The sequence below is a fragment of the Scophthalmus maximus genome, chromosome 22 (genome assembly GCF_022379125.1).
Source record: "Scophthalmus maximus strain ysfricsl-2021 chromosome 22, ASM2237912v1, whole genome shotgun sequence".
NCBI classification, from domain to species: domain Eukaryota; kingdom Metazoa; phylum Chordata; class Actinopteri; order Pleuronectiformes; family Scophthalmidae; genus Scophthalmus; species Scophthalmus maximus.
Window position 1 is genome coordinate 8880918 of NC_061536.1, and position 21550 is coordinate 8902467.

Here is a 21550-nt window from a genome sequence, read left to right on the forward strand (position 1 = left end):
CATAATGCAAATGTTCAGGAGGCGACTGGTCGCGGTGCCATGACGTCTGACTGCATGGCAGAACACGATCTAGGTTGACAATTCAGACGATGAACCAGTCACAGCATACAAACATTTCCCTCTCTGTCAACCTTCACAGAGCCTTAACGGACATTAGCCTTCCGCTTTGGCTGTGGTGATTAAAGACGTGGAAACCAAATTTCCTAGCGGACTCTCCTGTGGAAAGCAGGCAGGCTACAGTGACATTTTCCCCCCACATGCAAAATCATGCAAAAGGTAAATACTGAGGCGGAGGGATACACACACCATGGCAGAACATGGCCGTCACCTCCGTCATGTCCTCTCTCGCGGCGCGGCCCACTTCGCCGACACCGCGCTCCGATTGGACGACGGTTTCGCACGCCGGCTCCCGATTGGCCCTGCGACGGGTCCGTCACGGGGCAACGTCCATGACGTTGTTCATACACTGGGTCTCACTGTATCGCCCGGGTGGACAGTGTGGTGACTTCAACATTTAATGGAATAAAATGCCGAGGGTCCGCGTAAACAGAGACGCCGCTTCCGCGTGATTTGTTCACGGTTTCTTCGGTGACTCGGGGCGTCTGCGTGGCGGCCGGCGGCGGGCCTACTTTACATTTTTTTTTTAATCAGCAATATTTCTGGGTAAGTGGAGTGATACGTTTCCTTCCTGCGTCTTTTTCTACACTCGCACAGAAGCGGAGCCACTTCGCTGTTATTATTTAAAATGTACCCGAGTCAATAAGTGACACACAGTGCCGACGTACGCCGCAGATAACAGGAGCATGGTGTTCATTTGAATATGAAATATACATCCCCGTGATATGATTTAAAGCTCGTGCGAGGTGGAGAGTGTAAGGAAGGTAATGGCTGTCCGTCGGACTGGGTAACAAGAACATTGTGAAATGGCCTGTGTGTAGAAGAGTAGCGCGTCCTCTTTTCTCTCCGTACATCGAACCCCCCATGCGTGGTGCCTTCAAGGACTCGTTTAGTTATGGTAAAAAAGAGGAGGAAAAAAAGATCAGCACACGCGATCGTCCCAACCTGTCAGATGTGACCCTGTAGGGTTCCTGTCTGGGCCTCCTCGTTCTGCAGACCCCCCGCCTGTCACATCATGTGTACACGATCCTGAGTCCTGCCCCCACTTTGTTCACAACAATGTCATCTTTTTAACCTCAGTCCACACACACACACACGCACACACACACACACACACTCACACACACACACACACACACACACACACACCAGATCTGACATGGACAGTTGTTGTGTAATGACATCAAGGAGAGTAACTGCACCTTGTAAGAGGAAACCCATTGTATCAAAGCTGTTCACCCAGCTGCAATATCTTTTTTTCCGCCTCACTCTTAAGAAGAAGAGCCTGAAGACAAATTGTATTGTCTTGCAATGGTTTGTGTGTGTGTGTGTGTGTGTGTGTGTGTGTGTGTGTGTGTGTGTGTGTGTGTGTGTGTGTGTGTGTGTGTGTGTGTGTGTGTGTGATGAGATTTTATTATTGAAGGCATTTGCATGGCTGCATTCACCGTGAGTATTCTTCAACATATGACCCTCCAGCGAGGTCTCGGTCTGACTCAGATTTAGGGCACACTGATTGTGGTTTAGTTGTATTGCATGTTAGCTGGCTTGTGCATGAGAAATTAGCAGCCATGTTTTGTGTGTGTGTGTGTGTGCGATCCCAGTGTAGATACCAAGTAGGCCAGTCTGATCCACCACCACCGCTGTGTGCCATCGTTGTCGATGGATTCATGTCAACATCTGTAGGGTCGTGCGGTCTCCCTCAGTTTTCTGCCACCAGTAATCTGTAACGTGTGTATTGGATTCATTGTTTTTAAGTTCTGCAAGTCCTGAATTGACGCCTTTTTGTTCAAAGTGCAGATAAGTCCTGTATCTCTGCTGGCCTCGCAGCAGAGCAGCACGCGGGCACCCCGAAACCTTCCATCAACAAAACTGCCTTATTAAAAGAAATAAAAAAATAACAGTGTTATGGACGCTTGCTGTTCCTCTGTGTATGACTTTTTTCCTCACAGTCCACAGCAACAGTTCCTTATATGTTTTTTTGTATTGTGCTTTGAGCCTGTACAACACTTTTTTCAACTGAGGTTGTTTTAAATGTGCTATATAAATAAACTTGACTTGACTTAAGTAGAGACATAGAAAATACAGTATGGATCTTGGATTCATCTCTGTCCAAGTAGAGGACCAATCAATCAACGTGAGATTTTGTGATGTTATTCAAAGTGGATAGTGTGTGAAGCTGAAATCAATTGTTGGTTCACCAGCAAGGTGATTGTCAAGAATATTTTGCTCATTGATTTTTTAAAACTGAATTTCTTTCTGAATATCTTTGGGGTTTTAGACTCGATGATGATGGATTTTTTCCAGCTATTTCTTGAAATGTAATATACAAAATGGTCAGGAATATAGTAGTACAACTCTACGCGATATGAATATAATAATCTTTCATCAGTGTACGTTCCTTTTCTTGCGTGGTGTAAGGCTCATGCAAAGTCACAAGACAATGTGAGTGACTTTCTGTCCACCTTTTGGCAGCGATTGAGCCATTAAGGTCGTCCTAAACCCCCCAATCTCAGAGCTGTGGTTGGACAAACCCCACTGCAAGTCATGTCTGAGGCTCTGACCATTATTTATCTCAGGGCTTTGGCCCGTTTCATTGGCTAGTGCGTAATCCGCTAAAGGTCACTGCCACTAATTACACTACTCCGAAGCAGACAGATGCCTACCCCGAGCATGATTGCGCTCTCCTTTTTCAGAAGAATATTCAAGGGTTGCATAACCATCATTTGGTCCTTTTTTTTTTCTTTTTTTTTTTCAAACCAGAGTGACCAAATGCCTGCCCACTTAATAACGAGGTGAACCGGTCCCAGCCAAAAGTCATTCATTTGCCACCATTGTATTCTTTTATCCACTGTCTTTCGCACGTTTCGTCTTCTCCTCCCGTTTGTCTCAGCGTGAGCTCAGCTTGGCTGGACGCAGGGTTCCGTTTTTAGCCAAGCGGCGACTTCATTATCTCGGCGTCCAATCAGTCCCCTGGCCAGCTCCTAATTGAGCCATCAGCGCCTTAAGGGGTAAGAGGAGGGACCAACGTGTCAATTACAGTAATGAGGGGACAACCATGCAGAGGGCGGTCAGGGAGAGGGAAGGCTGGACAGAAGCCTTGCGGTGTAACCCCATTCTGGTTAATTCAAGCTTAATCAAAGATAATATTGTAGCCTGGCAGTGGCAAAGTTAGTGGAGCCAATAAGGAGGAGCTTTCTCTAATCATTTCCCCCTCTAGCGACGGGATATTCCTCCATATCTCGCTGCGATAATTGTCTAGAGTTGGTCACAGCTAATGAATGATCTATGATGATGCCCAGCAGTGCTGCGAATACACTGTTAATTTATGTAAAGGTCCAACTTGACACAGCACAAACTACATCATGGAGAACTGTGTTAGTTCAGCAGCCTGTCGGAAGTAATTGTTAATCTATATAAAACGTTGTTTGATAATGGCCATCATAACACGGTTATGAGTCCACAGCCCAAAGTTTATTCAGTTTACCAATACATATGACAGATCCTACCATTTCAGAAGCTGGAACTTGAAAATGTTTCAGAATTTTTTTTCCTTGATAAAAACTATTGAGTACTCAATTATCAAAATAGTAGATAGTTTTTCTGCTAATCAAGTAATTGACCAGTTGTTTGACAACAATCTGATATCACTGCTCTCGTTCTTGACTAGACTGATATGAGGTTCACAGGAAAAAATGGTGGGGAGCCACTATAAGAATGATAAATGACAGTCTCAGATTTGTACAGTTGAACTTAGATATGCTGGATTCTATTACAACTTCTGGTTAATTCTCAGGCTTGTTGCTCTCGGAAGTGTTGAAATGTGGAAAGACCCATGTGCACCCCAGTGGCGTTTTCATTTTTTTCCGTCTGGCCTAACAACAATCCCACAGGAGAGCATGGACGTGGAGGGAACACTTACCACAATCGCCACAGGGCTGGTATATGTAAGGGGTTTTTTTTTTTTAATGAAAGCAGAGTATCTAATAGAATTTGATTTGGTTTGTGTTTTCAGTGTGTAAAACCAGTTTTGTTGTCCGCTGTCACTCTTCCACTACAGCAGTGAGACTGGATTAAATGTTGCTCTGGGATCCATTTACAGGCACCGTCTCATTTTACCTCAGGAGGTGTGGCTGCTACCACAAACAACTCCAGATTCCTTTCCCTTGCTTAAGGACATTAAACGCACACGTACCAAACAACTCAATCAAATCACAAATACTGATAATATTAATCATTATGTTGAGCATAAAACAAGGATTTTAACCTTCATAGAGCATAAAATATGCTTCATAGAAAATGCTGTTAAATTCACATGGAAATGTAAAAGTCATAGTCATAGTGGAAACAAACTTAAATTGATTTAATTCTGCGGATTCATTTTGATTTTATTTGTCTAGTGTATAAAATGTGAGACAGTTGAATGACTATCACGGTTTCTCAGTCTCAGGTGATGCCTTCAGATGTCTTATTTAACTCAATCATATTCAATTTTCCATGAAGGGAAATAAGGAAAAGCTACATAAGAGTTGCTCAGTGGTTGCTTTATAAGAAATACTTCAAAGTATAATCATCTGTGATGAGGGAGCACTTGATTTAAACCACCAGTGCAACATGCACCATAAATGCAAAGCAACAGCATTGCACTTGACATAATCAATAAATTGTTGAAGGTAAAAGTATGTTTTTTTTTTAAAAGATTAATGATCAAGCTCTATTGTAAACTTAATTACTGTAATCTTGTAGATTTAAATAATTATATGGAGTTGCTTATAATTTATTAGCTAATTTATAGTCCTAAATACACACGTGAAGTCCCAAGTACACATTTGTAACAGTTCTATCTGAAGATTGTAATTTATACATTTCATGCGGTTTATATCATGCAGCATTATCACTGCTGTAAATATATCTTCACTTCAGTAGCCCAGGCAGTGTGTAACATGGGAGTGACCAGTTTCCAATGTATCTGTAGCTCAGACGGAGGCTGTCTTATTCATGATTTCTTTATTGTTTTCGACTCTGGGACCTTTAGACAAACAGCGAGAATGATTTCAAAAGTACAGCGAATATAAAGAATACCAGATAGTGAATCAGAGTGCACAGGAAGATGGCGAGCCAACGAGCTTAAAGCTGGTGTAGTCATTAATATGCCACACAACTTAGACTGTTGTGAGTGAGGTAAAAAATGGAACACTTAACCTGAGCGGTGAAATGTAAAATATTTGAATTAATACTTTTAATAGTCATCCCCAAAAAAAAAATAATAATTTGACATTTGTTTTGTCGGTGCAGCCCAACTTTAATTAAGGACCGAAATCCATGCAGGTTCAAGAGTGTTGTAAAAGAAGAGATCCTTGTCCTGACTGATTATTTCAGTGTTGTCACTGAATGGCCATAAAGGGACTGAAGCATTACATTTGTGGGGGGAAATAAACATGCTGACCGTTTCCTTGACCACATTGTGATGACTCACATCGACTTTAAGGTGTAAGTCCCATGTAGGGCTGCATTAAATCAGTTTTAGCACTAATAAATCTCGAGTCAGCCGACTCTGCGTATTAGACCATAAAAATGATAGATGACGAATGTTTATCACAAGTTACTCAAAGGGGTTTTTGTTGAGTAGCTCATTTTGAATGTTATATTAGTTATAAATCATCATTTGCTTCACTGCTGACATTAAGGTGAAATCATGCATTCTGCCTTTTTTTTTAATTATAGTTAAGTAGTGACCATTGCATGTAGTTTTGCGAGCCATTGTGAGAGATTTATTGGACATTACAGGTCACACAACATTTACACTTAACAGATTTATTGTTGGAAGTCAGTGGGTAGCAGCAGTGATTTAGGCCACAGCTATAGGAAAAAGCAAGAATCATCTCACAAAGACTTGGATCATTTCAAACATCAGTTTGAGTGCCCTTCTCCTTGACATGTTTTGTTATTGTTTGTTGATGGGGAAGCTTAGAATGAACCAAATCTCTGGCGCCATGTGCCGAAACTGAGACTGCAGCAAATTGTTCTTCGTTTGACCTCCTAAAACCTTTCATGTATTGCAGGGGTGTGAACCGCTGTGGACACTGGCAGACAGTGAGTTGAGGTGTGCGAAGTGTTGGCTGGATAGATTCCTTTATCGTCTGTGCCCCCTCTGCCCTCAACATCAGACAGCATTGTTGTCCTCATTGTTCTCAGGTTAATTTGACAGAACAGCACAAGAGTACTTTGTCATTTTAAGTGCAATTTCTCCCTCAACAAGAGAATGATAATTAAACAATAAATTTAATGACAACATGATTGTTAATATTATTCCCTCACACATCCAGTCCTGTTTTGACCTTTGTGTCCCTCTCTCTCTTTAACTTATGCAGGAGAGAAGCGTCGCCCTCCTCGCCACAGTGGCTGCAAACAAGGTTGTCACTTTTGTCCTTGTTGAACAAACGATGAACTGAGGACCTTCCTCGACCTCACACATCTCTGCGGTAACCACTCTTCACTCGCTGCTCGCCAGTAGAAGGAGTCGACCACGTTGCCTCGCCACACCTGGGCAGAGAAATGCGTGTGTGTGCGTATCCTCTGATGAATGACCGCACGAGTGTTTTTGGGCTGAAGTAAGAGGTAGCGGTCCGCACGTCATCTCTCATCCGCCTGAGAGGCACTTCTCTACTTGACTGACTACGCCATTTGTCTCCACAACTACAAAGCACCATGGGAAGGAAAAAGATTCAGATCCAACGGATCACCGACGAAAGGAACAAGCAAGTGAGTCTTAATTTATCTCTTATCGAAATTTTCTCTTTGTAATGTCTGTAGCACTTACAGTGACAATGTCATAAGGCTTGCGTACAGTATATATCGTCGTACTGGTTGTTTTTTGGTGTTGAGGTCCAGAGGTTTTTTCTCTTTCACTACATGTCTAAAGCAGTGGGGATTTAACATGTGTTATATACACTGGGGTCAAAAAAGTCTTATACCACTTTCTGATTTGACCCCACTGTGTATGGGAGTCAAGTCTGGTGTTGCACCGTTAACTTATTCTGAAGCTGCTGTAGTGTTGATCAAAGCTTGTGTCAGTGTCCCATTAAATTTCGCAAGCACTGTAAAACAGGCTGTCCTTGAGAATTTGGCTTTTTTCAGTTCCATTCGTCGTTTCCTTTCTCACCACAAGTCCTCACTGCAGTAACCCCTCCAGACTTCACAGCAGGGAGGATGTTGGATGGGTGATGAGATGAGTCTGGCTTCTTCCAAATGAAGTGCTTGTGTCACGTCCCTGTATCACATTTTGCTTCATGTTCTCAGTCCTCCACATTACTTCTTTTTTTTTTAATCCAAGCACACAGTCATGTGTCAATTTGTTTCACAAGTGTCTTTTTCCGGCCCTTCTGCCACACAGCTGAGATTTGTAAAAGCTGCAATGATCGCCGGTCTGTGTGGTCGAGCCACAATCACAGCTGTGAGCTCCGTTTCTACCCCCTGACCAAGATTCTTCTTGTTCACTCGCTCGGGTCTGATGAGTCGCCCGACAAATATGTTAATCTGGTATTTTTTAGGATTCTTTTCCCCGGTATTATTGTTCTTGTGAACCGTCAAGATTCCTCCACCTCACAGCTCTGACATTAGCCTCTGTAGACGTATACTGAACCCTTTTGTTTAGTAAATCCTTTTTCCATTTTTTGAGTGTAAATTGGTAAATCGATCCAAAGTTAACTCACGTTAAGTAGTTGTGACATAAGGCATCAAGGGGTACTTGTTCGCAGTAGAATTTAGTTGATAGCGTCACTGAAACGTTGTAATTTACTCAAAACATAAAAGCCTTTTTAAAGTATTTTTGTGGCACAGTGAGGCAGTGAGGGCGAGACAAGAAACGTCTAAGAATCATGACTCGCAAGAGGTGTGCACAAAATAAGGATGCGTGATGTGTGTTTCAACTGTCTGACAGACACGTCATAACGGCTGTTTGTGCCAGTAATGTGACTGTGTATGTTTTATTAATTACCAGACACCCGAAAAATTATTAACAGCTCACCAGCTTTTTCATCTCTTGAATTTTTAATTTCATTTAGATTTTTAACCCTGCTTCGTGTGTGGATAACAGAAGACTTACCAAGTAAAAATCTGTAGCATCCCGTACAAGATAAAGCTTCATTAAGACAAAAAAAATCAGCCTGTTAACCTGAATGTTCTCTTATTTTTAAAAAGAATGAGCCGTAACAAATTATTTTAAGTCCAAAGCTCATACATTTTTCCCTCACCCACTGTCTCGTGTCCTCCCGTCTGTCTTTCCCTCAGGTGACATTCACAAAGCGAAAGTTTGGCTTGATGAAGAAAGCCTACGAGCTGAGTGTGTTGTGTGACTGCGAGATTGCCCTGATCATCTTCAACCATGCCAACAAGCTGTTCCAGTATGCCAGCACCGATATGGACAAGGTCTTACTCAAATACACAGAGTACAACGAGCCTCACGAGAGCCGAACCAACGCAGATATCATTGAGGTAAATCCATCGCCTCAGTTGTTTTTAGATTATCTAAAAAACGTTTACTCCTGTATAGCCCAGTCATTATTTCAGTGCGACTGAGCCCTAAAACATGGTGAAGATGCCAGTCAGTATTTCCATGGAAACAGAATGAGTTTGATAATACAGGTTGACCCCTCCTGATCTGGTTAAAAAAACAAGGAAATTAAAGTTCTATATATTAAAGAAGTATTAATAAATAAGTGGGCTAACACAGTAGTGAACAGTTCTTACTGTAATCCCAATATCCCTGCTGGGATAGGATTGCTTTTTAGATATTGTTCTGTTAATAGTGTGACTGATTTTAAACTGCATTCCATTATTTTTCTTTTTCTTTCACAGACTTTGAGAAAGAAAGGCTTCAATGGATGCGACAGTCCAGAGCCGGACGGTGAAGACTCCATTGACCAAAGTCCCCTAAACGATGACAAGTACCGTAAGACCACGGAGGACCTGGATGTTCTCTTCAAACGCTACGGAGTGAGTTGTCTAACCTGCCCTTGACACTTAATGTTTTGAAAGTGTCAGAGTATTAGGGATGCAACAGCATGGAAATTTCCAAATATCCCACTGGATAATAGATTTGTGACAACGAGGGTGCTAAAGATCACACCAGACATTTTACAATGCGTCTGCTGAGTATCTGTAGAGCACCCACTTTGATCTTAAATGCTAGGTTAAGCTTCATTCAGCCTCACTCTTGTGGTGCACCTGAAGGTGTGTGTAGAGATTAGAAGTGTTGCCTCCAGATGCTGCCACCTTCATCTGACACATTTTTGCAGATTGCCTCATTTTGGCCTCTTGGTCAAATCTGAATTGTTGTCAAATAGGTTCCCTTGCTTTTTCTCTGTGACACCAAATCCTCCACATTTGTTGGTAAACTCTTCTCGTCACATGACGATGTGAGTCGCAGATGTGAGTCACAGTGGAGCATTTAAAGGCTAAAGAGACAGATATTTCCCTCTGGACCTGGTGGAGACGGCTCAACCAAGGTGGCAAGAGTGTTTCAACGACTCAGAATGAACAACATTGTTGCTGAGTAACTGCTAGATGTGTAAACAAGCAGCTGTTTGCTTACAAGTTAACCATGTCAACTAATCTGTCACTGCCTCCTGTGTTCACAGCTTATTTTTCACTGCCACCCAGTGGCCAAAAAATGAAGAAATGATGTGGCGAGTTTTCATACGGTTTCAACCAAAAGTAAAATTCTCTCTTTCCCTTTTCGTAGCAGTCGACGGCTCCGCCCCAGACCTTCTCCATGCCAGTCACAGTCCAGGCGTCCAGTCAAAGCACACTGCAATTCAGTAACCCTGGCAACGCACTGGTAACTACCTCCTATGTAACAGCATCGTCGCTCACGGATACCCACCTCCTGTCGCCACAGCAACCGGCTCTTCAGAGAAACACGGTGTCTCCTGGGTTGCCACAGCGACCAGCGAGTGCAGGTGAGTGAGTGATTCAAGGTACCTGTGACAAATGATTGTGGGTAAAGCTTCAAAACAAAATTAAACACTTTCCCCCTTTAGCCATTTTTCTTACTATTACACTTTCTGTACGTCCTTAGAACCTTCTTCATGTTTAAATCACATAAGATTGTAACCATTGTTGTCAGTTGTTATTCGCCGTTGTTAGGTGATCACAGAGCTACAGTAGATATCTTGCTCCTTATCATTACACGTAATGAGCTGCTTAATTCCCCATGGAGCAGTGTGCATTCCTTTACTCTGGACCAATGCACTTTGCCTGACATTTGCTGAACAACTACTCCCTAGTTGTTGTTTTATTTAACTTGTGTATTACATTTCATTTTTCAGGTTATAGCTGTATCAAGCAACTTGAGACAATCACTGTGTTTTTAAATTACCTTTTTTTAATTTTTATTTAAGTTTATTCAAGGAACTCGTGAAATTCGTGAGGTTGTGCTTAAGGTGCAATGTGCAGTAAAGAATGATAAAGAGAACAAGTGTAAAACTAATGATTAGAAAAATAAATGCAAAGAAAAATGAGGTAAAATGCTTTAAAAGTGTATATTGACCTGGTGTGTATTGTCAATAGTTTGGGTATTTTGGATTTTCATTGACAATTTGCAGAAAAAACATAAAACATTTGACGATATTGACAGTTCATCTTTATTTACCCACCACTACCTTGTCCATCAGGATCTGTTCGGTAGCTTTTGATTTAGTAATAAATCAGTATTTTCCGAGCTACATGTCGGTTGTTTGCCACTTTAATTTACAAAACTTTATTGCAATAAAAGGAATATTGCATTAATAATCATAGCCATTCATTTAATCTGTTGACAATAGGTGCTCTTCTTGGAGGCGACCTGAATAACTCAAATGGAGGATGCCCAAGTCCAGTTCGTGAGTACGAATTAATTTGTTCACAACGTCAGTTACTTCTTCTTTTTTTCATCGCCGAGTGTTCTTCTTCTCTTGTCTAGTTTGTATTCATCCCAAATGCTTTTTTCTCTTCAACATCTCTGATTGTGCTTCCCCTTGGACATGTTGTCAGCTGTATAGATCATTATTCAACATTATAACTCATGCCAATTTTGTTTCTCAAATTCTTTGTTTTAAATGTTTGCACTGGAAAATGTTTCTGTATACTTTAATTTTCTATGTGAGTAAAAGTGAAACGTCTTGGCTCCAAAATTATATTTATTATTTGCAGAAAAAGTAAGATTTTTGAAGGATATATATATAAATCTGCCTCGATATCTTCTTTCAACTTTGCATTGCATGATGTTGTCTTCCTAAAAACACTTTTATTTGGCACTGACATACTTTTTAATTTAGAGATTCTCGGAAAAGGCAAACATTTTTTTTAACACAACTCTGAGTGCACACAGCGTGTGTATTCACCTGTTTGATTTTCCTAATGATTTCTATCGATTTCTATCCATTCACGCCTCCGTTTCCCCGCAGCTAATGGATACACCAGTGCCAGGGCCTCCCCGGGCCTCCTCACCGTTTCCAACGGCAACAGTCTGGGGAAAGTAGTTCCAGCCAAGTCTCCACCCCCACCCCCCAGCCCCCAGATGGTCAACAGCCGCAAACCAGACCTCCGAGTCATCACCTCGCAGGGCGGAAAGAGCCTCATGCAGATGGTGAGCTTAACCAAACTGGACTTGTGCTGTCTGGGTCCTTTCTAGTTAACATTTTGATCCTTGAAAGAATGACACTTTATAAGTCATAACCATTCTCACCAACAAAGCTTAGTTAGGGGAGGTTGTTAAAAAAAAATCTGTGGATAACAAAGCTGAGGCACACTCGAACCTGAAACCTTAGAAGATTTGATCAGGGATGTGAGGAGAAATTATTTTAAGTTTGTCTTCTCTTGGCAAAACGAGTGAGATGGAAAATTACACAAAACACAGGGTTTGTGCTTCACACTTGAGACCCTACATCTCATTATTTACTCTGGCAAAGTTTATAAAGTCTTGGATGAATTAACCTGTTCCAACTGACAAATTGATGAGATCTCTCATTTTCATAAATCTTTGAACTTAACACACACTCATTTTTACTCAGAGCCACTGTTTGACTTTTTATGATAATCACCAACAGTTGTAGATCCTAAAAAACAATCAGAGATGTAGAGTTCACGCTCGACCTTGGAAACAGTTTTTAGTTGCAGATTTGATGATATCACACAATTTTCCTTGCGCTGCTGATGTAAAATTGGATATTTCCATTTTTTCCATTTTCTTTTAAAGCACTTTAAAGCTTATTTGATCAATATTTTTATTCCTGCAACAGTAAGCAGTAGAAAACTGCTGGAAAGATTTTGTGAAATGAAAAAGCTGTTGGGTTGAACCATGTGTGGTATAAGCAGGCAGAGGGATTGTACTGAACCTGCTCTGACTTTAGGTCCCACACATTTTATCATTTAGCCTGCACAGAATTATTTAAATTGTAAACTTTACTGAAAACAAAAACATTGACGTTAATGAAAACTACCTTAAGTAATTTGATTATTGTTTCCCTCTCTTTTTAACGATTCTATTCACTTCTGATCACAAACCCGAAGCAGAGTTGTAACCCTCTCTGTTACCACCCTTTGCAGACAGAGGATGAGCTGGAATTGGTAAATGAGGTGATTCTTCCCAACGTCAGTCACTCGCATGAGTCGATGATGATCCACCGTCCACACATTTTTAGCATGGTGACACCGCTGTGCAACAGTTTGTCGTTGTTTTGGTCTTGCTCCACTGACATTTCTCAGGACAGGCTTCAGTTTTGTGCCTCCTACCTGACTGCATGTCGTTCAGGGCTCATGGTTGTTTTGTTTAACAGTGTTAGGATTGTGTGAACTTCTCAACAAAAATGTAGAGGAGTCAGTGCAATATTCACAGTTAGTCATGGCAGAATTGTCTTCGATGTAATTTCTTATGATGCCACTGAAAGCATGGGTTTCTTGGTATTGTGGCGCTAAGTGCCACAGAGCATGTTCCCTGTTCACTGACACTCACACCGACTCTCATTATCACCTTCCACCAAAATCCTCAATCAGAGATGTGTTAAAGAACTAACTGGAATTACATTAAAGGCATTTGACTTTGTTCTCCTGTTGCATCTTGTATTTGTAGCTCCAAAGCTGTCGCAACAAAAACTTAACGTTACCTTTCAAGTGATTTAGGATTGTGTGCCTCCCAATGTTTGGTTTCATTTTAATCAAATAGTTGATTAATCAGTTAGTAAGGGATTTTTTCCCCCAATCAAATGTGAGAATAACTAAATATGTCTTTGAGGTTGATACTGCAGGTCAGATTAATTTGAATAAGTCATCTTTTCTTCTGGAGAATAATAATTAGCATTTCCCCTATTTTCTAGAATGTATTATTCTTTATCCCAATAGACAAAAGGATTGAAGAATGAAAATAATATTTAGTTACAGCCCTATAAACGAAGTACTTAGCATTCATAATGCAGAACAACATAATTATTTACACCAAAAATAATACAAATTATAATAGAATTAAATAAAACAACTCAGTGAATGAGAAATCTCATTTAGATTCAAGCTGAATTTTTTCCAAGAGAGATGGTGGATGGTGGATGGTGGTTGCTTCTTTCTGCTGCCGGTGCCGATTGTCATTTCTCTTACAATTCCACTCAAAGTTGTCAGGCAAGAATCTAATTTTCCACAGGATAGTGATTCATTTTCATCACTCTCACCCGAACGCCCTCCCTCACTTCTTCACAAAGGCAGTTAATTGAATCTGGCCCTTCTCTCCAGTGTAAACCACCACCACCCCCCTCTCTCTGCAGCGTAACACTCATAACTCCGGCCGAATGTTTCCTCTCAGGATGATCAGTCTCACAGTATATGAGTAATTCCAGAGCAGAATTATTGCATTTCTGGCCTTTAATATGCAGACCGCCCCCCCCCCCCCCCCCCCCCCTTACAAAGAAAACCTCCATTTGCCTTTATCTGTGACATAACTCAGCCGAACCAGGCCCTGGTGTATTGTGCTTCTTCAGAGATTTGTGTCTTTCAGCACAGGTACATCATAATAAAAACCTCACGGTAACAGTTGCACAGCTCTAGCAGCGTGTCTGCGGCAGCTGTGTCGGAGAAACACTGAATATTTTGTCATCTAAATGTCGGAGTTAATGTACAAACACTGAGCAGGCGGCGGGTTTGACCCCCGTTAGCCTTCTCTTATAGTGAATGATTGAAGCATAAAAAAGTAAAGCTTATTGTGGAGAGCAGCCGCTGCAGCATACTGTAAAGCCTTTAGTGACATCCACTGGAGAAACATGAGATCAGCTGCACATTCATTTACAGGTTAACAAGATCTTGCAGTTGCGAGCAAAAAAAAAATCAGCTGAATTCACATTTATCTTAAACACAGTATAGTAGTTAGTATTACTACTAGAGCTGCAACAGTAACTCGTTTAAACTAAATTAATCGCCAACTATTTTGATAACCGATTAATCAGTTCAAGTAGTTTTTTTTAAGAAAAAAAAGTTTCTATGATTTCATCTTCTTAAATGTGAATGTTTTCTGGTTTCTTTGCTCCTCTATGACAGTAAACTAAATATCTTTGGTGTGTGGACAAAACACTATCATCTTGGGGTTTGGGAGACACAATTGACATTTTTTCCGACCAAACAACTAATCGATTAATCGATAATGACAATAATCGTTAGTTGCAGCACCAATTACAACTGGAATAATATGTTGATTAATATGTCAGTCAAGAGAAAATTAATTTACAAGAGGATGTCATGATTCTGCAACCAAATATAAGTAAAGGTTCCTAAAAATAATTTGGTATTATTCCACTATTGTCCCTTTTCTTTTGTTCGGTAATCATGGACATTTATTTAAAATATTCAGGTTTCATAAAATTGGTTTGCATTTTTTTCCTGAAGGTAATTATGGACTTGAAATTCCGAGGTGCCAATAATTTTGATCAGGACTGTTTTTAGAAGATAGAAATAGCACAACATTGCTGGTGGGACCATCAATGGGGAATTTTAGCGCAATGTAGAACATAATTGTAATTTGAAATAGGATGCAACTTTAAAAAAAAAAGTCAACCTACCATAAGTGAATTGCCTTTAATGTAATACATGTACAGCATTTATGGCTCAGTCAAAGCAATGAAACCAGTTTTGATGCATGTCATCATTCAACCTCCTGACAGTGAATCCATTTGACGGTGAGATTTACTTGACCCGGTGCATCATTATGAATCCAGCCATAAGCACATCGTCATTCCCAGCATGTTGAGAGTTACATTATTTAAATCAGCCGTAGCTTTAGACTTTGGTGACGTTTGAGAGTTTGATTCTTTTTGTTTGATTCTTTTGTTTTCTGCTGGGACCAACATGTCTTCGTCCTCTCTTGCAGAACGCCCAGCGGCTGGCGGCCGGAGCCCAGGCGGCACAAACTCTCACCACGCCGGTGGTGTCAGTCGCCACGCCAAGCCTCCTGGCACAGGGGCTGCCCTTCTCCGCCATGCCCACAGCGTACAACACAGGTGAACCAAACATACTGTATGAGCTCAGGGAGTGAAAATATGCTTTTAGCTGAGGAAGGACGCAAGAGTTTTGTTGTTGTGTGACTCTTCCACCCTCTGTCCTCTCTCAGAGTACCAGCTGACCAGTGCAGATATCACTGCTTTACATGCTCTGGCGTCACCTGGAGGCTTGTTGCCAACTAGTGTGTCCACATGGCAACAGCAGCAGGCTGTTTCTCAGCAATCGCAGCAGCAACAACAGCAGCAGCAGCAGCAACTTAGTCTCGCATCACTCAGCAACTTGGTGTAAGTCCTTTCTTTATTTTGTCATCTGTGCCGTGTCAAAACCTGGTTTCCAGAAACCTATCAGTGCCAGGGATGATGGTGGTGGCAACGATGGAGATTCCTCTGGTTATCCGCCACACTGCTGATAGCTCTCCGCCTCCTTCTTAATGCTGAATACTTTTACTACTGACCCTCCCAGGCAGCTTGCATGATATCCATACCATGACCTTATATGCAAGCAATTCACATTCCGTTTTTTTAGTGAATCGGTCTCTCACCAGCATCTCACCATCTCAGCGTCTTCATAACATCAATCTGAACATGATTCGGTTGTTCTGCAGTTGAGAGACTTCAGCTGGATGAAATGATGTAGCAGAGCTGCGAGGAAGAAGAGAGATTGTGTCAGAGAAAAAGCAGATGTACAAGTTCTGTTTCATACAGTTAATTTTAATATAAAACAAAGCACATGAGTGGAACTTTTCTTTATATGTGAACAGCAAACTCTGGAAAATGTCCGGACTCAATTTTTCAGACAATTTCTGCAGTTCATTTCAGAAAACAGCACATTTTACACACACACAACATTACAAAACATGAAAGTAATGTTTGAGAATTCAGATATTTAGGGATAATATTGTCAAAATCCACATATTGGTTAGACACACATCTATAGATATATATCCTGTTGTTTTATGACCTTGTAAACTCAGGACTGCACAAACGTGACTATAAATCTTTCTTTTTTTTTAGAAGAAGTAGTGAAAAACTCTGCCAGTGGTGAAATATGCAGTGTCTCCATTTGGTTTTAGTGCAGCTTTAATAGCTTTGAAACTTTCTAGAAACAAGATTCAATGGCAAGTGTCAATGGCACTTTATTGGTTATATTGGAAAGACTAATGGCAGATATTTTAATACTTAATAAAGTTATAAGAATATCGTTTGAGCAGTTTGATGAAAACGCTGCAGGTTTCCGATTAGGGTTTTGGTGGCGTGCCCACCAGATCCTTGAAGTGTGTTCTCTCCTCTTGTCCACAGCATGTGGGGCGTGGACAAACAGTGCAGCGAGCTGTCTAGCCAGGTGTCCAGCCTGGCTGCCAATCTGAGGTGAACAGCCACTACTAGTGTGTTCGTGTGTGAAATGTCATGACCTTGTCTGCAGGGGGGGTTGTCAAATGTGGCCACAACATAGTTACTAAATCAGTTTTTTGTTTTTTTACTGTAGCTGTTATATTTGTTTTTATTTTACTTGAGGATTGTGGACAAAATGTAAATATAATTTCAATGCCACTTTGCAAATGATGCAACTAATCCGAGCAGCCTCGAGGCGAAATGTGAATGCTGTTATGCTAATATTATTGGTAGTAAAGTAATTTTGATGCATAAAAATTTGACACTACTACATTGCAAATTTTTGGCGCAACACAAAAAATAGGAAGCAGCATATTAATGCAGTAAATATATTTAGCTCTGGTTATGTATATGCAAAGTTTAAGAATATTCCATATTAATCTATTGGAGATTATTCAAATAAGTTTCAGTCCCCTGTTTTCTTCCCTCCTATTTTATGCTGCAGCCCTGTAACACACACAGACACACACACACACACACATACAGTGGCCTCTAAGGACCAAACAAATGCAAGGTAAAAAAGCCCAGTGCTCAAAATCATGAAACGCTGCAAATGTTAAAATCAGCACAAACATAGAGTAATGCAGTTCCAAAATTAGAATCAGCGCAAATATCAAAACACAAACCACATCGTTTGTGTGCTCGTTTTGTTCTTTATTCTTGATCTTGATATTTTTCTGCCTTGGGGGGAAAGCCTCAGTAGTTGGAAGAAGCCTGTCCTAGATGTTAATGTTTTTTTGCATTCAATCTTGTGTATTTTTATCCTTAAGGGCCACCGTACACACTGTTTACCAAGACATAAGTACTAAAGAATATCACCGTCCTGACTGACAAGTTTATCCTTGTTTAAAAATGCTTCATATGTTCGTAGATCAGAAAACAAGATTTTTTACATCTGGATTTTCTATTGAATGGAACCTAAATCCCGCAGATTAGACTCCGTTGTGTTTCTGATACTAAATCATTATTAACATTATTGCCATTATGAAGAATCTTGCTCGCAATAATGTTTCACACTTCTTTCCACACATTCCTTCTAATCCACCTCTTTCCTTTTGATTTGGGCTCCAACATTTTTTTCTTCCCACAGTGTTGGTTCTCCGTCCAACCTGCTCTTGGGTAGAGATGAGTGGTTGGGCCGGTACTGTATCACACTTCCTTTTTCCTGTGTGTCTGTGTGCTTTTGGCTGGCTCCCACTTAAGTATGTGTGCTGCTGCTGTCTGCAGTCAAACAGGAAAGAGACCTAGTTCCGGTCTTCCGCCTTGCTCTCTAACCCTGGGATTATTATCTGTTTATCATTTGTAGTTTCTTCACATCATGCCTGACTCACTGCGACATCACGCTGTCACACAAATCATTTCATGCTTCCTGGGCTGTTCTGTTGATCTTTAGGGAGCAGTGGGAGTGTTACTTCTGCTTTGAAAAGGCTCACAACTGATTGGACTGTCGAATAATTGAGTGTGGCTTTTCCCTGTCAGTGCTGTGCCTTGTACTGTGGGTTTTTGTCTTGATGCAAGTCGCCTTCCAGCTACTTAGAAAACTTTGTCAAGTGTCTAATCATTTGTGTTGTTTGTCCTTACCTTTCCTCTTTGTTCTGTCCCTTATCTTCCATTTTCTTCCCCTTTCTCTCTGTCCTCCATGATTTTGTTTTCAGGCCGGTGACCAATATAACTCAAGGCGCCATGCTGACCGTCAACACAAACCCCAGCGTGAGCATCAAGTCGGAGCCTGTCTCGCCCGGCCGGGATCGCAGCACCCCTTGCCCTCTTCCTTCCTCCAACACACCATCCTCGACTTCAGGAGGCGCCATCCTGACCGCTCCACCACAGTACCCCGGCTCCCTGCTGTGCCTGGAGCCCCCGACCGGCCGCTCGCCCGCGGACAGTGTAAGCAGTAACGCCAGCTCCTTCGAAGGCAGCGATCGTGACGACACCGGTACAGCCGGCGGCGGCACTGGAGGCGCAGGTGGAGGCTGCGGCAGCGCGACTGGCACCACAGGCTCCGCCAGCCGGTCCATGCCGCCTGACTTCAGCCCTTCAGCCGAGCTCCTCATGGCGGCAAACGAACAGGAGCAGGAGGGAGGAAACATTAAGCGCATGAGATTGGACACCTGGGTCACATAAGAGGCGCCAGCACCGCCTCTCTCAGCACGCCCCGTGAAGTTATGGTGACACTTACACACCCACAACACACACCCACACACATCCTTACACCCCCACTGCCCCAAACTCACACTGCCATGTGAAACTATCACCATGCATTTGCCTCTGTCCAAAATTATATCACCCAGATGCTTCACCCAGACTTATGAGGCTTTGCCAAAAAAAAAAGAACAAAAAAAAGATAAGAATTCTTTGGGAATCATAATCTGAGTGAGGGACGGATGGTTTAGTCCTCCGCTGGATATTTAGAACCCTTGAAGAGAGGGACAGTAGATTTCTAAAGCCTTCTTGCTTGAATGGACTCCCCCACATATTTATTTCTTTTGGTAGAAACAAGGCGTTCAGCCTTGAAATCTGACATAACCATGAAAATATTCCTCTTTCACATGGTTTCTGCATCACCGTCATGTATTCACATCGAGATCTGCTGCGTTTGTTCACAATATGATTGGTGGCTTGTCAACATTACGGGACTTCTGCTGTACGACTTGCCACTTCCTGCTCTTTGAAATCCATTTGGATCGTGTGCTGTCCCATTCTTCCTTGAGTCACTTCCAAACTGCACTATTGGAAATAACTTTTATCTGGACACGTTTGAGGACTGAGCGTCTATCTGACACTAAAGCAGACAGACTCAAACGGGGTCTCTAGGTGAGGGCACTACCCCAGCAGGCCCGAGCCCCCGAGTGGCTCTTTGCCGCTGTGGAGTCGAGCACCTTGCCTGAGTGCCAATATCAACCTCTTTATAGGAAAAACAAAATGCCAAATGCCTCTTGCACACGTTGCAGGGACACTGACGAACGATCACTCACAGAAAAACGTTGAGAACTCGGAACTGTCTGCGCTTTTTAGAATTTGTCATCACTCTCTCCTCGGACTGAGTGCTCCTCCCGTCCTCTCACCTCACTGGATGGAAATTGTTGCACCAGAAATCCAGCCAGTCGCTCGGCTTATGACCAGGAGTAGATGCCATCCAGTTAAAAGCATAGTACGAGTTTTTTCGGAGCCTCTGGTGGCTTTTTTTTGGGGCGGGGAGGTAGGGAAGTATTTGGTCCTTTCAGTCCAAGTGTTCTTTATCTGTTGGTATTTTAAAAATCTGTTTTGAAGGTCTGTTAGTCGTCCAGAAGTAGGAATTCTGAATTTGTATAAAAATCACTCCTTATACAAAAGCTTCGATGTCCTCTCTTAGCTCTCTCTAGCGCTCCTTAGCTCTTTGCCGTGTTTGAAAAAGTGAAAGGAATAAATACATTTTCTATATTTCTACCGCTTCAGTTGGCGACAAAGTACAATAGCTTTTCGGCTTCGACGACGTGTATGTACATATGAATATATTTGCATAGACTTTGCTAGGTATCCCTAAAAACAAGCAATGTGTTGATACTCAGTGGATCTGTTTGCATATACGAGTGTGAATTTGATATGTCTCGAGCGGCGGCGCCACACTGGGTAGTGCTGGTGGATCCGACTTGTTTCAGTAAACCTATTTGATGATAGTGTTGATGGTGTGTGCACTTTCTGTCTCACTCACAGAAGCCTGCTTTGTGGTGTCATATTCTTCCCACCACCTCTTTTTTCAAAAAAAACAAACACGATCAAAGTCACAAATTGTCCACCGTGACTCAAAGTCATCGTAACGACACTGCCATTCACTTTCATTGTGTACTCATGATATAATACACACACACTTTGATTGACAGATGCGTGTCAAATCTTTTCCACATAAAACAGACACAGATTTTGCCTTTTTTTCTTCTTCTTCTCCACTTTGAAATTAAGTCAAGAAATTGGCCACCAAGTGCTGTGTTTGTTGTTTCATTGTGTATTTTCTAGTGCGAATTAGTTTCCGTCCATTTCAAATTTGTTGAAGATTGTGTACACAGGTTGTTTATACCTAAAGACGGAGTCCTCCTGATTGGTCGACTCTTTTCTCCCCTTGACTCGATGCTCTAAGTGCAGGCTGGTGTGTCAGCTAACGCTCGTTGACTGTTGATTATCTACTTAAGCAACGCTACACTTTCCCAGTCCGTCTGAGGCGCCTGCTTTATGAGACAATGCCGTTCGGTGCGTTTAGTTGCAGCCCGCAGTGCAATAGCGTGAAACCAGTGTTTGACAGAAACGCTGTGGGCTCGTGGAAAGTGACCCGGATGAAAAATACCACCGCGCTTCTGTGTGACCTTTTTCACGAGGACAAACGTGCATCAAATGGCTTGTTGTTGTTGATGTTTTCCATGATCAGCTTCATTTTTCTGTCTCTCTTTCGACAGCACAGTGGTGGTTAGCTTTTTTACCCTGCTAATTTTAGTTCATCAGCCTTTTCCTCTTTCAAATCAGCACTGGAAGACAATTTAACTGACATGTTGGAAAATTTT

General features: G+C 41.8%; 1 protein-coding gene and 1 long non-coding RNA gene across 9 annotated transcripts; one reads left to right on the plus strand and one right to left on the minus strand.

Annotated features, from left to right (window-relative positions):
- The first annotated feature begins 455 nt into the window (after window positions 1–455).
- On the plus strand, window positions 456–20816 carry LOC118292345 (myocyte-specific enhancer factor 2D homolog). 8 transcript variants are annotated; one of them, XM_035621235.2, is made up of 13 exons: window positions 456–663; window positions 6486–6876; window positions 8404–8607; window positions 8971–9108; window positions 9857–10073; window positions 10938–10994; window positions 11559–11740; window positions 12700–12729; window positions 15497–15626; window positions 15737–15911; window positions 16926–16994; window positions 18109–18159; window positions 18674–20816. In XM_035621235.2, the coding sequence occupies exons 2-13, from the start codon at window positions 6823–6825 to the stop codon at window positions 19140–19142; spliced, it is 1776 nt and encodes a 591-aa protein (XP_035477128.1). In that variant the 5' UTR covers window positions 456–663; window positions 6486–6822; the 3' UTR covers window positions 19143–20816. The 8 variants fall into 8 exon arrangements, with proteins under 8 accessions (XP_035477128.1, XP_035477130.1, XP_035477135.1 ...); XM_035621237.2 differs by having other exon boundaries at window positions 9860–10073; XM_035621236.2 differs by lacking the exon at window positions 456–663 and adding an exon at window positions 6171–6309.
- On the minus strand, window positions 15186–18739 carry LOC118292352. The gene is made up of 2 exons (XR_004786880.1): window positions 18600–18739; window positions 15186–16268 (listed from the first exon to the last, which is right to left on the minus strand). It is a non-coding gene; the product is annotated as an uncharacterized LOC118292352 (long non-coding RNA).
- Window positions 20817–21550: the final 734 nt, after the last annotated feature.

What these genes read in the sequence shown, in the direction of transcription:
- LOC118292345 (XM_035621235.2), top strand. Translation starts at nt 6,823, where the DNA reads ATGGGAAGGAAAAAGATTCAGATCCAACGGATCACCGACGAAAGGAAC. An exon ending in CCGACGAAAGGAACAAGCAA is followed by an intron (nt 6,877 to 8,403) that starts GTGAGTCTTAAT and finishes TCTTTCCCTCAG; the next exon opens with GTGACATTCACAAAGCGAAA. An exon ending in AGAGATGAGTGGTTGGGCCG is followed by an intron (nt 18,160 to 18,673) that starts GTACTGTATCAC and finishes TTTTGTTTTCAG; the next exon opens with GCCGGTGACCAATATAACTC.